The sequence below is a fragment of the Crotalus tigris genome, unplaced genomic scaffold (assembly GCF_016545835.1).
Source record: "Crotalus tigris isolate CLP2741 ecotype Arizona unplaced genomic scaffold, ASM1654583v1 scf7180000021465.51407817327:1047546, whole genome shotgun sequence".
In the NCBI taxonomy this organism is placed as follows: Eukaryota; Metazoa; Chordata; class Lepidosauria; order Squamata; family Viperidae; genus Crotalus; species Crotalus tigris.
The window spans coordinates 1026145-1042622 of record NW_024098522.1 but is presented as its reverse complement, the minus strand read 5'-3'; the positions used below and the strand labels follow the sequence as shown (position 1 = coordinate 1042622).

The 16478-nt window shown below is 43.6% G+C and overlaps 1 protein-coding gene across 1 annotated transcript in view; it reads left to right on the top strand.

Moving 5' to 3' along the window:
- The first annotated feature begins 271 nt into the window (after positions 1-271).
- SEPTIN11 (septin 11) overlaps positions 272-16478 on the top strand; it is a 125591-nt gene continuing 109384 nt past the window's right edge. Inside the window, 1 exon segment of the mRNA XM_039318708.1 lies at positions 272-413. Within this exon segment, the coding sequence (XP_039174642.1) occupies positions 387-413 (27 nt within the window). The 5' untranslated portion in view covers positions 272-386.

The window sequence follows — 16478 nt, the reverse complement described above, 5'->3', positions numbered from 1 at the left end:
CGGGCAGCCGCCGGCGGGGCTGAGAAAGCAACGGAGGGGAGGCAGGGGAGGGGTGCCTCTCGGCCCAGGGCGACCTCCGCCTCTTCCTCGGTCGCGCCTCCCCCTCCCCTCCCCGGCTCTCCCCCCTTCCCAGGCAGCGAATGGTCGCTTCCAGCCGGGGTGGCCATGTTCCCGCTTATAGTCAGTCGCGAGCGGGCGCAGGCGAAAGCAGACGGGGCGGGGGAGGAGGAAGGGGAGGAGGAGGGGAAGGAGGAGGAGGCGGCGGTCATCCAGAAGGAGTGGCCGCGCCGGGCGGAGGGGAAGGGCGGCGGAAGGCGAGGAGGAGGCAGCGTGAGAGGAGACGCCGGACGGAGCTCTCCTTGCACCCGCAGACCCCAGCGCGAAGCATGGCCGTGGCGGTGGGCAGACCCGCGGTGAGTCCGGGCAAGGGGAAATGCCGCCAGGGGGCCGCGCGGGAGCGGAGCCGGCGGGGCCCTTCGGCCGGGCGGCGGGACGGAACACGTGTCTGCTGTGAGGTCTCTGCGAGGCGGCCGGGCTGCGCTAACGGTGCTGGCGGGAGGGCGCGAAAAACCTTACGAGCCGCGGAGGGGAGGAGGGCTCCGGCGTCTGAAGGGGCTCCCCTCTCCATTCATTGCCCGGGAAGCCGCCGAGGGGAGCGCGGGCATCGGTGGTTGAGCTCTAGGGGCCTCTTCAGACGTTACGGGAACACGTGGGTTGAGCTGCTGGGAGAACTGGACCGTGCTTATTTCATTTCGTTTTGTTTTTTTTAAAATCCTGGTTTAAAATAGCGAGATGCTTTTCTTTTTGAAGGTAGTCCAGGGTTGGCTATTTTGGAAAGGGTGTGTATGTGTGTGTGTGGGGGGGGAATTATGCAGTGAAATATGGCAGGGGGATTAAGATGGGGGGAAAGCAGCACATTTCTCTGGGTTTTAGATACGTGTTTGTGTTGCGGGGGCAATAATGATGTTGGTGATAATGAGAGAATAGGTCTCTTGGGATTTTGCAATGGGTTGAGCATCCTTCTGATCCAATTGGGAGCGGACGGGGCGTCTTGCCGCACGTGTGAATGCATCTTTGCAGCTGCCAACTTGGGCTCTGGTGCTGTTGAACCCAGAAAATTTTCTGCCAAGTACCTTTTCCCCCCAACTTGCTGCCTTAAAGGTCTGTGGAAGGAGAACCTCTCAAAATCCCCAATGCTTTTTCCATCAGCTCTCATCTGCAACCTTTTCCCGCCAACCCCATCCCTATTCCCTTCATTTTCTCACAGCTCTTCTTTTGGGAGGAAAGTAACTAAAAGCACAGTTCTGAATTCCCAAAGATGAACTAAATGAGCTGTCAAGCCAGAAATCCCTAGCCTAATTCCCACCTCCGCTATCCTGCCGGATTTTTTGGCAGTTCAACTCTCTCCCAGCCTTTATGGCTCACATCTGTCCTACGGGAATGCAACAATAGGGATGAAAGTTTTTTGCAAGTTTAAAAATGTGGGCCACTCTGATAAATTCATTAATAATAATTGAACAGGGCAGATAGCTCTCTTTCGTGGATTCTGACCTAGTCGCCCAACTATAGACTTTCTCTCAACCCTACATTACTGAACTGATTTCATCTCCTTGGTATTTATACAAGGAAGTGGAAAACTCCCCGGGGATTCAGCACAGTTGATACTACAAGGGCAAAATCTGGTGCAAGAACAGATGAGAAACAGACGGTCCATCTGTGGTTTTCAAAGCATTACTTTATAGGGAAATTGTAAAACCCGTCTCCCAAATGACTCCAGAAAGTTGTTGGAGAATGTGTACAGAAATGAATATATGGTGATTTGATGGCCTCTTATCCTATTTTGAATAAAGGCAAAATGTAACAATGTAGTGTTGGAGGTCTGCTCCCAAATTTCGTGCAACAGTTAGCCAAAGAGTTCTGGTGTGCTGTGGGACTGGAGACAGACCTGTATTTTGGGGGAAGGGGGGGGGGCTGTAAAGTCAGCCCTAGTAAAACACCCACCCCAGGTTGGGTTTTAGCATTTCAGTTGTGTTTTTCTCTGTGGTGCTCAGAAAAATGAAAGACCAGAAGGTGAAGTTAATGACTCAGTTCATTTAGTTGATTCCTAAATTTTTCAGAACATTTCCTAGATCAGTGGTTCTCAACCTTTCTAATGCCGCGACCCCATAATACAGTTCCCCATGTTGTGGTGACCCCCAACCACTTATACATCACCTGGTGCCAGGGGCGTGGCCAAAGAAAAGGGGAAAAAAATGGTGGACAGCCTTGTCTGGCGACCCCCATGAAATGGTTGTTCGATCCCAAATGGGGTCCCGACCCACAGGTTGAAAACCACTGTCCTAGATGGTGAAAATGTTCATCTGCTGGATTCCACAGTTGGGGTGGATATGCACCCACAACTCCACAAAATCAAAATATATTAAAATATAAAAATATATATCATGTTCTTATTAATTTGTCATAGCAAAACCAAATCTAGTTTCTGTAGTGTGGTGAAAGCTATTGACATGCTAAAGAATAAGGAGGCATTATAGATGATAATTAGTGTTGGTGAAATTGTTAAACAGAGATTAAAAGAGAGCCATTTTGGTCTAGTGGATAAGGTACCAGGCTAGAAAGCGGGAAACTGAGTTCAAGTCCCACCTTAGCTATGAAAGCCAGCTAGGTGATTTTTGGCTAATCACCAGGACACTGAGTTCTAGTCCTGCCTTAGGCATGAAAGCCAGCTGAGTGACTTTGGGCCAATCAACAGGAGTCAGTGAGTTCTAGTCCCGCCTTAGGCATGAAAGCCAGTTGGGTGAATTTGAACCAGTCCCTCTCTCATCCTAACCCACCTCACAGGGTTATTGTTGATGGGAAAATAGGAAGAGGAAAATGTGTTGGATATATTCACCGCTCTGAGTCATTTGTAAAAATAATAAAGGTGGGATACAAATAAATAAAAATTTTAAAAGATTAGTGTGTGTTTGTGCATGTGTGTTTCTAAAGGCAGCTTCACTCCTTTCTCTCTTGCGCTCTCATTTTTTTAAAGCCTTTTGAAATTTACTAAAAATCAGTAATAATTTACTATTAGTAAATTACTAATTATTTAGTATTAATTTAATATTAATGTTTAATATTGATTTAATAATATTAGTTATTGGTATTACTAATAATAAATTAGTAATTTTTTGAGAAAATGTGGGCTTGATCTTGTGAACTGTCAGTGAGTCTAATATGAATACTCTTACTAAAAAGGAGAGAAAAATAAACTTTTTGTTATCTCTGTAATGTATGGAAATGTTGGTGAAAGTAAATTCTAAACATATGAAGGTAATCTTAGTACATCCTTGGGAGGAAGAAGGGGAAAGAAAGATTTGATTGACTTTTCCTGCTTATATTTTTTTTTTTTTAAGTGCATGCCTGTAAAACAGATGTTATACATGAGCAAATGACTTTACTGGGGTTCCTTTCAGATTGTGGAAAAATAGATCTCTGTTCAAGATGAAGTCTGGCCTTATCTGGCTTCTTTGGCCATTTATAATGCTGGGTTTAGCTGTAATGGACTCACCCATGATCTATTGGGCAGTTGCCATTTCCCTCTTAGCAGACATTGTGGATTTGACTGTAGGAAGATGGATTCTTCAGCCTAAATCAATGGCAAACTCCAAAGTTGGTATCATAAAAAGATCTCTGAGTTTTGTCCATCTTTTGCAAAAAAAGAGAGAAGGGTTAAAATACAGGTAGTCCTCAACTTACAACAGTTCATTTAGTGACTGTTTGAAGTTAAAACGGTCCCCCCAAATATGACCATTTTTCACACTTACAACTGTTGCGGCATCCCCAGGGTCACATGATCAACATTCAGACACTTGGCAACTGACTCATATTTATGACGGTTGCAGTGTCCCAGAGTCACGTGATGATCACCATTTCCGAGCTTCTGACAAGCAAAGTCAGTGGGGAAGCCAGATCCACTTAACAACCGTGTTATTGACTTAACAACTGCAGCAATTCATTTAACAACGGTGGCAAGAAAGGTTGTAAAATGGGGCAAAGTTCACTTAACAAATATCTCCCTCAGAAATTTTGGGCTCAGTTGTCGTAAGTCGAGGACTACCTATAGAGCTGTTACACTTAACAAATTCACATCCACCCAACTGTTTGTTTTTTTAAAAAAAACATATTTATTGAAATGAATAACAATACTGTCACTAGAATTTGTATACTGGTGGATATTTATGGCTTGGAATAATCTGCTTTTAAAAATCCCACTGGAAAGGCTACATAAAAAGGAAATTAGACCCCAGTAGGTGGCTGGGAGTTTATAAAGGGCAGAAATATTCTCTAGGTCAGAGTAGGCAATTTTCTGGCAACAGGCAGCCACATTGTTTATATTACATTTTTTGCATAGCTGAGGGTCACAGTGGGCCCTTATGATTTTGTGCGCTGTGAGAAGAAAAATTTAAACCAGATGTGCCTGTGAAAGGTAATCTAAGATGTGTTTGGCTTGGTGTGTTATGTGAATGCAGACCCCATCAGTAAAAGTCACACTGAATCCTTGGCTCTTTTATGACTTGTGGACTTCAACTCCCAGAATTCCTGAACCAGCATGGCTCAGCTTGGAAACTCTCCCTTTCCCCTCAGCATGGCTGGCTCAGGAATTCTGGGAGTTGAAGTCCACGAGTCATAAAAGAGCCAAGGTTGCCTACCTCTGGCCTAGGCCGTTTATGACTCGTGGACTTCAACTCCCAGAATTCCTGAGCCAGCATAGCTCAGCTTGGAAACTCTCCCTTTCCCCTCAGCATGGCTGGCTGAGGAATTCTGGGAGTTGAAGTCCACGAGTCATAAAAGAGCCAAGGTTGCCTACCTCTGGCCTAGGCCGGTTTATGACTCGTGGACTTCAACTCCCAGAATTCCTGAGCCAGCATGGCTCAGCTTGGAAACTCTCCCTTTCCCCTCAGCATGGCTGGCTCAGGAATTCTGGGAGTTGAAGTCCACGAGTCATAAAAGAGCCAAGGTTGCCTATCCCTGAACTAGGAATCCTAGTTAATGGTTTAGCACAGAGGTCTTCAAACTTGGTCCTTTTATGACTTGTGGACTTCAACTCCCAGAATTCCTCAGCCAGCCAGGACTTCTGGGAGTTGAAGTTCACAAGTCTTAAAGTGGCCAAGTTTGAAGACCCTGGTTTAGCATCACATGTAAACTTGCGAACACACAAATTAGAGTAGCAAGTGCAGATAGACCCCCAACTTTCATCAGTTCGTTTAATGAACGTTCAAAGTTAACAGCGGCATTGAAAAAAGGGACATGACTTGTTTTCCCCCCTTACCGCCATTGCAACATCACCATGGTCATGTGACCAAAATCCAGATGCTTGGCAACTGACTGGTATTTATGACAGTTGCAGTGTCCCGAAGTTTTGTGATCATCATTTGTGGATCTTCTGGCAAGCAAATCAAAGGGGAATCCAGATTCACTTAACAACGGTGTTACTGATTTAACAATGGTGGTAAAACAGAACTTGCTTAACAGATGTTTCACTTAGCAACAGAAATTTTGGGCTCAGTTGTGGTCAGAAGCCAGGGACTACCTGTATATCATCAAAGAAGTACAGTATAATTTATTATTTATTCATTCTTGGAAATCACTGCTGCTCTGGAATTCAGGACCACCTAAAAAAGCAGGCTGTGTTTTTGAAACTCTTTTGTCTTTCATTGTTCTTTCTTGTTCCTTCCTCCCTCCCTCTCTCCCTCCCTCCCTCCCTCCCTCCCTCTAGAAAGGTCCCCCCCACATGTAGTTTGTGAGTAGGAGGCAGGACACAAACCTGGAAGGAATCTGTGATCTTTCAGTTTGATTAACTCAACTATGATAAACAGTGTTGAGTCATAAGCTTTATCAGGCAATAATATGATGTTACATTAATAGCACACTTCAGAAGTAGCTGGCAGAAACGTTATAAACAAACCATACTGTTGAATAACAATGTTTCCCTTTAATTACTTTTATAAAGTAACTTTACCTAGTCCTGGTAGTGCATTATATTTTCTTCAGTGGAAGCAGAATTGTTACTATTTGGTTTCAGTTTGCAACAATGACCTGGCTGTGAATTTTACTTTTATCCATAAGCTTCTGACACTTCAAATCCACTTTAACCACATCCTGTAGAGTTGTCATTCTTTCTCTTCTGCTTGGTCTTTGTCCCACCCACCAACTTTTTTCTGTTTCAATTCCTCTCCCTGTGTTTTTTTTTTAATCAAGCAAACATTTAAAAAATTAAAAGCAAAAGCAAACATTTAAAAATATTCCTTGGATATATATCCAAGGTGGTATATATATGCCTGCTTGTGTTGTGTTACAAATCATTAGCTGAAGGTGAAGTTTCATAAGGTAGCAGTACCTACCAGCATGATTTGTAACATGTTTTTCTGCTCTTAAATTTATTTTAGTGTGAGGTTTCAGGGACCCCTACTTTTACTGATGAATAAATACTCTTAATAGATCACATCATTCTGTTACTAAGGTGATTCTAGACAGCTTGTTAGCCAGAAGGCAAGTAAATAGCTCCCAGCATTTACTCTTATTCAGAACATATGTTTCTAATAATTTAGAATCAGTGGGATGTCCTGGTAAAGGTGTTGGACTGGGACTGGAGAAACCAAGATACAGGCAATCCTCAACTTAGGATCACAGTTGAGCCCAAAATTTATTTTGCTAAGCAAGAGAGGAGTTATGTGAGTTTTGCCTCATTTTACAATCTTGCTTGCCACAGTTGTTAAGTGAATCACCGCAGTTGTTAAGTTAATAGTCCAGCTGTTAAGTACATCTGGCTTCCCCATTGACTTTGTCAGAAGGTTGCAATAGGCCAGGGGTAGGCAACCTTGCCTCTTTTATGACTCGTGGACTTCAACTCCCAGAATTCCTGAGCCAGCATGGCTCAGCTTGGAAACCTCTCCCTTTCCCCTCAGCATGGCTGGCTCAGGAGTTCTGGGAGTTGAAGTCCACCAGTCATAAAAGAGCCAAGGTTACCTACCTCTGGCCTGGGCCTAGGCTGCTTTATGACTCCTGGACTTCAACTCCCAGAATTCCTGAGCCAGAATGGCTCAGCTTGGAAACCTCTCCCTTTCCCCTCAGCATGGCTGGCTCAGGAATTCTGGGAGTTGAAGTCTAACGAGTCACAAAAGAGCCAAGGTTGCCTACCCCTGGCCTAAGTCCTCCTGTTCTAAGCGGTGAACCTCCTAGACCAGAGGTAGGCAACCCTGGCTCTTTTATGACTCGTGGACGTCAACTTCCAGAATTCCTGAGCCAGCATGGCTCAGCTTGGAAACTCTCCCTTTCCCCTCAGCGTGGCTGGCTCAGGAATTCTGGGAGTTGAAGTCCACGAACTAAGGTTGCCTACCCCTGCAATAGGTGATCACATGACCCCGGGACACTGCAACCATCCTAAATACATGCCAGTTGCCAAGTGTCTGCATTTTGATTACATGACCACAGGGATGCTGCAATGTGCATTAGTGCAGGGGTCCCCAACCTATGGGCCATAGTTCACTACCGGACCATGGCTTATAGGCCACTGGGCCATGGGACAGGCGGGCGGTGCATGCACATGTGTGCAGACCTGTTTGCTCATGTGCACGGGGCTAGCAGCAGTGGCTAGTGCCTGCGCGTTGGCACAAACGGGATCGCTAGTGCGCATGTGGAATGTGTAGCCCAGTTGCGCATGTGCATGGGGCTAACAATGGCAGCTAGTGCCTGTGTGCCTGTGCAAGCAAGGCTGCCAGCGCTGTGCAGGTGCATGCGGCCCGTTGGTGCCTGCGCACCTACACAAGTGAGGCTGCTAGTGCCGTGCATAGCCCCATTCACGTGCGCGTGTGCACACACATTTTCCAGCCGCTTCCTTTCCCTCCAGGCCACCAGAATGAAAAGGTGGGTGACCTCTGAATTAGTGTGTAAAATGGTCATATGTCATTTTTTTTCAGTGCCATTGTAACCTCAAATGGTACACACTAAGTCATAAGTCAAGGACAGCTGCAGAAGATCCATGAGTGACTTTGGACCAGTCCTGCTCTCTCAGCCCATCCTAGTTCTAAGGCTGTTCTTGAACATAAAAAGAATCCCTCTGCAAAATGCCTTGAGTCTCTAGAGCAGGGGTATCAACTTCCAGCCCACGGGCCATGCAGAAGCCTCACCCACCCCAGCTCTGGAAAGGGGGGAAAAGTCGTGATATGTCACGTCAGGTGATGCAGCGAGTTTGACACCCCTGCTCTAGAGAAACACAGGAAATCTAACAAACAACTGGGAACTGGCAGGGCTGAAGACCTTGATTTCCACTCTGAGAATCCCTTGAATTGGAGTAGCTAGGTCTCTCTTCCCTTTGATTCTGCTTTGAAAGCCTGTTTAGGTGTGCTGTGTGCAAACTCCGGAAATAAATGATGCAAATCAGCTTCTTAAGCAGAAAGGACTTTGCAGAAATCAAGTCGATAAGAAGAGCAATTTGAATCACTTATCTTTTTATGCCAATCGTGCCCAAAAGATTCTACTATAGGGCATTACACCTTAGTGTATTGTATGAATCCGGATATAATGGTTTTGCATATAGTTTACAGATAGGTGAGGTTGCATGAACCCAACAAGTTATGGCTTATTTAACCAGTCATGATTTACAAAATCCTTTCATTGGTACACAGAGTAAACCCAATGAGTATGTACCAGCATGTGTGAATTATATGGTACTTGAACTTGTTCTTCCTGGCTGTCATTGGTAACTGTACAGGTCAGGGTTAGGCAACCTTGGCTCTTTTATGACTCGTGGACTTCAACTCCCAGAATTCCTGAGCCAGCCATGCTGAGGGGAAAAAGAGAGTTTCCAAGCTGAGCCATTCTGGATCAGGAATTCTGGAAGTTGAAGTCCACGAGTTATAAAAGAGCCAAAGTTGCCTATCCCTGGTACAGGTAGTCTTTGCTTAGTGAGCAGAATAGGCAACTCTGTTGCTAAGTGCCATGGTCACTAAGTGGAAAATCACCCAACGAGGAAAGACTGTCACTTCCCACTCAGTCATTAAGCGAGCCACCACAGTTGTTGTGAAACATTACATAATTGTGACTTGCAATTCAACTTCTGCATTCTCCACTAACTCTGCTTATCGCCAGCAACTCTGCTTAGTGACCAGAATTGGGATTGGCAATTGTGTCGCTAAGTGCCGTGGTCACTAAGTGGAAATTACACAACGGAGAAAGACAGTGCCACTTCCCATGCAGTCATTAATCGAGTCACACAGTCATTAAGTGAAACAGCATGTAACCCCAACTAGCAATTCGACTTCTGTATTCTCTACTAACTCTACTTCTTGGGAAGACGTAAATATCAGTCAGGTTATTAAAGGATGCCCTGAGGATTGGTCACAAAGCTGATTTGTTACACTATTGTAACTTTGAAGAAGTTACTTTGAAGAAGAAGGAGCCAACTTTGAAGAAGTAACTTTGAAGAAGAAGGCGCCAAAGAATTGAGGCCTTTGAACTATGGTGCTGGAGAAGACTCCTGTGAGTCCCTTGGACTGCAAGGCGTTCGAACCGGTCAATCCTAGAAGAGATCAACCCCGACTGCTCTTTAGAAGGCCAGATCCTGAAGTTGAAACTCAAATACTTTGGCCACCTAATGAGAAGGAAGGACTCACTGGAGAAGAGCCTAATACTGGGAAAGATGGAGGGCAAGAGAAGAAGGGGACGACAGAAAATGAGGTGGCTGGATGGAGTCACTGAAGCAGTAGGCGTGAGCTTAAATGGACTCCAGAAGATGGTAGAGGACAGGAAGACCTGGAGGAACGTTGTCCATGGGGTCGCGATGGGTCGGACACGACCGCAATTAACAACAACAACAACAACTTTGAATGGTCACTAAACCAGGCAATCAGTAAGCTATCCAGGTAATCCTCAACTTACGACTGTCAGTGTTTGCACTGTATCAACCTTCAGCACTACCTTGTTGTGCTCTGCATGAATTGAGATCACTGTTGCCAGGATTCCCAGCCAGTGTGACTAACTGCTAATAGCCATATTATCTGGGAATTCCAGGGCAATACGAAGAGGAACATATTTGGCAGAATGTCCGCAAATTCTCATGGCGGCAAATTCTGGAATGGTGCATTGTGTAAAAATAACTCTTTTGTTCTTTGGGAAGCTCTTGCCAATTTTGCTTCATTTGGGGAGCTCATGCTCTCGAATCATGAAAGAAGCAAATGGAATCGTTTCCCAGCTAATCTTTCCGTGTCAGGCCCACTTCGATAAGGCTTTGGCCAGTTGCCACTTCTTTTTGTTTTTCTTTCTTTAAAAACCCCACAAACTGTTTATGCTTTCCTTGGACAAATACAGACCCTTGATAATTTGGATTGCTTTTTCCTGAACTTTTTGCCGAGCGATAAAGTAGATAAAAAGAATGATAGCCAGTATTCCCAAAATAGTTGTAGCCTAGATCTTGCTTCATAGGATTATTGCGATGTGAGCAGTCACATTTTCTGTCTGAAACAGGTAAAGTTTTCCCTGGTCCAACTTTGGGGCATGGTGCTCCTATCCATTTTTTTGCTCAAGGGAGCCAGCATTGTCCAAAGATATTTCCAGCATGGCTAAACACCAGAGGTGCACAGGACGCTGTTACCTTCCCAGTGAAGTGATACCTACAGAATAACCCCTTGCTCAAACAGGAAACCCCATACCAGAGGTCCCCAACCTTTTGGGCACCAGGGACCAGTTCCGTGGAGAGAGGTTTTTCCGCGGACCGGAGAGTTCGTGGTTTTGTGTGCTGCCTTCATCTCGCGGATGGGGCTTTGTTTGTTTGTGCAGACCGGTTGCTGGCATGCCGCAGACTGGTACTGGGCCATGGACTGGGAGTTGGGGACTCCTGCCCTATATGGTTTCAGACAAATGGTTGTTCAATCTCTTCTTAAAAACTTCCAGGGTTGGAGCATTCACAACTTCTGGAGGCAGGTGGTTCCACCTATTTATCTACTCGCATTTGCCTGCTTTCAGACTGCTAGCTGGGCAGGAGCTGGAGCCAGAATCAGGAGCTCACCCCATCATATGGTGCTCGGGTCTCAAACCAGGACAGTCAAGCTTTATGGCTGACAAGCTCAGCATCTTTAATCACTGAGTCATCACGTCCCCAATTTTCCATCTATTTTCTAATAATGTTCAGCATTATTGCACACAAAGTGTGCAACCACCATGGATTACCTAAGCAAGCTCCCTGACAAACAGAGTTACCTCTTCTGAATAGCTTAGGTCAATTCAGTTTCTTTTATGTAGTGATTGGAATTCCTTTTATTAAATGTTACATGTCATTTTGCTAGTTATCTTGGATCCGAATCACCAAGGCATCTACCTGGCTGAATGGAGCTTTGAAAGATTATCTCTGTTATGCATTGTCCATTTGCAGGGACCAGTTCTGAATAGGCTATATCCTGGTAATGGGCTGTGGCCCAGGGATTGGGGACCTTTGCTGTAGACCGCTTGCCGTGATAATAAGAATTCTAGATGGTGCAGTTACTATGTATTTTAAGGTCGATTCTCACCGGCTCTAGGCCATTTATTCAATTAAATATGAATTGTATGAGCTGAGGTGGCGCAGCAGTTAGAGTGCAGTACTGCAGGCCACTTTAGCTGACTGTGTTCAGCAGGTCAGCAGTTCAAATCTCACCGGCTCAAGGTTGACTCAGCCTTCCATCCTTTCTAGGTAGGTAAAATGAGGACCCAGATTGTTGGGGGCAATGTAAATATATATATACATTGCTTACTGGTGTACACCGCTTAGAGAGTGCTTGCACTTAAAGCGGTATATAAGTCTCATAAATAAATAAATTAAGCGCAGTATATGTTAGTTGGAGAAAGAATAACTGAGCCGAGGTGGCTTATAAATCTCATAAATAAATAAATAAATAAATAAATAAACTGGCCCAAAATCATCCAGCCAATTTTTCATGCCTAAAATGAGATTAGGTCCCATGGTTTCCTGGTACTGCGGTGGTGCAGTGGTTAGAATGCAGTATTGCAGGCTGACTCTGCCGACTGCCAGCAGTTTGATCCTGATCAGCTCCAGGCTGACTCAGCCTTCCATCCTTCTGATGTCAGTAAAATGAGGACCCAGATTGTTGGGGATCAATATGCTGACTCTGTAAACCGCTTAGGGAGGTCTGTAAAGCACTGTGAAGGGGTATATAAGTCTAAGTGCTATGGCTATTGCTATTTTAGGTGCTCTAATTGTCAGCACCCCTGAGCATTTTGCATCTAAATATGCCAACTAAAAGTGTTGCCAACTAAAAAAATATTTGCCAGCTAAAAATGTTGCCAACTAAACATGTTGCAGATTGAGGGAACTATGTGCCTAATAATAAGTTAAGCTGAAGAGAGCCAGTTTGATGTAATGGTTAAAATGCTGGTCTAGAAACTAGGAGACCGTGAGTTCTAGTCCTGCTTTAGGCATGAGAACTGACTGGGTGACTCTCAGTCGCTCTTCCAGCCCAATTCATCTCACAAGGTTGTTGTTGTTGTGGAGAGAATAGGAGAAGGAAGAAGTATTATATGTATTTGCTGCCCTGAGTTACTTATAATAAATGCAGGATAAAAGTCAAACAAGCAAACAAATCAATAAATACATAAATACATAAAGTAGTTATTCCTGCATGAAGATGGATGTGTGAACTAACTCTAAATTCGCATTTAGAGAGCAGTCTTCATAGGCTCTGGAGCTCATGGGATAAGAGGCAAAAAGCAGAGCTCAGAAAATTAAGTACTGTACACGCAACAGAGTTGGTTGTCTGCTTTAAGGGTGAACATTTAATCATAGCTTTACAGCTCTTGTAAACTGTTATTGTTACAAGAATCGTGCTGCAGGCATTCAGGCTGGGTGCAGGGAGACATATGACTCTTGCTTTGGACATCTATTTTCAATCCCTTCGAAACTCGGTATGCCATGATACAAGGGATAAAAATGGGTGCTGCATATCTATTTAAGTATATTTCCCAACCAGATGAAATACTGAAGTTAGGTTTCATTTTTTTCCCCTCCATGTCCTCTACAGGCCGTCCTTGACTGGCAATAGCTTGTTTAGTGTCCGTTCAAGTTACAACGGTACCGAAAAAAGCGACTTATGACTATTTTTCACACTTCACAACTGTTGCAGCATTCCCACAGTCATGTGATGCTTTGGCAACTGGCTCATATTTACGACGGTCGCAGTGTCCTGGGGTCAGGTGGTTTTCCCTTTACGACCTTTTGACAAGCAAAGTCAATGGGGAAGCCAGATTCACTTAACAACTGTTTTACTAACTTAACAGCTGGCAGTGATTCACTTAACGCTTGTGGCAGGAAAGGTCGTAAAAGGGGGCAAAAACTCATTTAACGACAGAAATGTTGGGCTCAGTTGCGGTCGTAAGTTGAGGACTACCTGTATTACTGTCTTTTAGTAACTCAGCTTGCAGACTGTTTAGATTCATTGTAACAGGTTAATGGTATCTGTTAATTTTATATTGCATTGAAACAGTATTTATGAAACAGACGCGTTTGAGGTTTAGGGTAGATTGCCAGCATTTTTTGCTTTTTGCAACCTTTGCTGGTCTTAAACTTCATCAGCTCATAATAGGAACAGGGAAAAAAAAAGACATTCAAAAAAAAATTTAAATTATTAGCCCTATCCACATGTGTGTTAGTTCCCTGCTTTAATTTTTCAAACTATATGAATCCATGAAACCTTCTGAGAAAATTTGAATTGGATCTTGGGCACACTAGCGACTATGTGCTTACTGTATTTAGTAAAATCTCTTTGGCTGCACAGAAACCAGCTAAGCACAATTTGGGAATATGGAATTATACATCTTGCTTTTGATTTCAGACACAACCTGGCTTCCTAGCCATTTCCACCCATATGGAGTGGACTCCTTGCAGCCCTCTAGTCAGCCCGTTTTAAAAATAAAATGATCTGCCTCTCCTTTCTAGCAGAGCCTGTAACTTTTCAGTGCTTTTTCAGTTGCTTCACTCCAGGGAAAGCTGTGTGTGTGAGAGTGTGTCAGAGGAGCGTGGGAAGTTGTTGAGCATCTTCCTTAGCAAAAGCAGACTGGGTTGCTAGATTAGGAGTTTCCATCAGACCCCTTAAATGCCGACCGTGACTCCATAATGTCGCAGTTTTGTCAGGAAACCCCTTTGGATTTTAACAATAATTAATTGCCCTCTGTAAAATAATTTTTCATCTGTAAAGCAATCCCCCCCCTCTCTCTCCCTCTCCCCCCCCCTCTCTCTCTCTCTCTGTGTGTGTGTGTGTGTGTGTGTGAGAGAGAGAGAGAGAGAGAGAGAGAGAGAGAGAGAGAGAGAGAGAGAGAGAGAGAGAGATTGTATAAAAGGGGAGATTCTGTTTTCCCTCCCTCTCTGGCATTTATTCTCCGTTCTTTAGAAATGGCACCAGGGTACTTACAAAAGGCTTCTCTTTGTAAGGAGCACAAATCACATTGTCTGTGGGTTGCTGGGAATATGAGAGCCCACTTCTTCTCCTATGTGGATAACTTGGCAGTGGCCACAGCCTTTCACACAGTGTTAAGTCTGAGTTATTTCTTCTCAGGAAAAAAAGAAGCATAATTATTATTTATCCTTTGGTCACTGAGAGCTCTGCTCAGCTCAGCTCTTCCCCAAGGCTATTGCAAAGCAGGGGTGTGTTCCATTTCGGATTCTACAATATTTTGTGCTCCCTAAATATAACATGTTTCTCTTAAGAAAAAACAACCTGGAGTTTTTTATGTTTCATATGTTTCTTCCCAGTCACATGCAAACCCTTTTCATGTTGTTATGCCAACAGTATTATGCCTTTATTCTTTATTCTGGGAGTTGAAGTCCACATGCCTTAAAATTGTCAAGGTTGAGAAACTGGAGTAGATCGAGGTTGTCCTTGACTTGGGATCAGAATTTCCACTGCTAAGTGAGGCAATGATTAAGTGACTCATGCCTAATTTTTCTACCTTTTTTTGCCACAGTTGTTAAGGGGATCATTTCAGTTGTTAAGTGAGTCATGTAGTCCTTAAATCAATCCGTCTTCCCTCATTGACTTTGCTTGTTGGAAGCCAGCATCAGTCACATGACTGAAGGACGTTGCAACCGTCATAAATATATACCGGTTGCCAAGCCCCCAAATTTTAAAATAATTTAAATGTTAACCCACATTTAACATTTTTCCGATATGTAGACTCTGAAGACAATGCCCAGAATTCTTTCATTGTTGAAAATTCAATCATGTTGATGGAAATTCAAAGTTATGTCTATCTATCTATCTATCTATCTATCTATCTATCTATCTATCTATCTATCTATCTATCTATCTTGAGTGCTATTTGATACACCCTGTCGACCCAAATATGGGAGAAAGAAATCTTTTGCCTTGTATCAGCTCAAACTAGAGCCATCCACAGGCATGTCAGTCACAACTGCGACATCGTATATATTCCTAAAATTTGGATTGCTAGCAAAGAATTAAAGGAGAACTGGAATAGCTATTTCGAACTCTTTAGTTCTTATCAACCAGACATACCTTTTCTAAGATTCGAACCTGGGCTGTCTGCATGTATATGTGTGTGTGTGTGTGTGTGTGTGTGTGTGTGTGTGTGTGTGTGTGTGTATATATATATATATATATATATATATATATATATATATACATACATACATACATACATACATACATACACATACAGTACACGGGTGAGGTGAGCTTGACTGTTAGAGCATAGTATACAGTTTTTGGCACTGGAATTTTTACTGGTGCTGTTGTCTGAAAATCCAAATAGGTTGTTCTGCCATTAAAACAGACTGATCTTACTGTATTTGGTCTTTTTGATTAGAATACTTTCTGTACACATAGATATTACAGTCCCAAAGGTGCTTTTTCAAAAGGCAACTGGACTTTTTTTTCCTTGAAGCTGTTTTGCTGATCATCCAAGAAGCTTCCTCAGTTCTGCCAGAACTGAAGAAGCTTCTTGGATGAGAGGTGAAACGGCTTCAAGGGGAAAAAAAGTCCAGTTGCCTTTTGAAAAAGCATCTTTGGGACAATCATGACCTGGATGATTGGGAATCTCCATAGACAGATATTATAGATTGTGTGGAATAGCAGAATGAATTTGTAGGGGAAAAAAACAATTGTAAATTTCTTTTGTTAAGTACTGTGATCTACCAATTTTCAAGCACAGAAAGGCTGTGTTGCCTTGCTTTGAGTGGATCTGGAAGGAACAAAAGAGGTTCCAGATTTGTTAGTTGCTCATACAAGAAATATTTTCTTCTGCTGTTAGGAAAGAAGGAATTTTGTAGAGAGAAACATGCTCTATATTCAGTCCACTGAATCTGTGCCTGATAATCTTGATATCCAGTCTTAGAAAACAATGTTTCTCAACCTTGGCAAACTGAAGATGTGTGCCCTTCAGTCCTCCGAATGATTTGAAATGTATATAACTTCAGGTTTCCAAGGTTAAAGGGT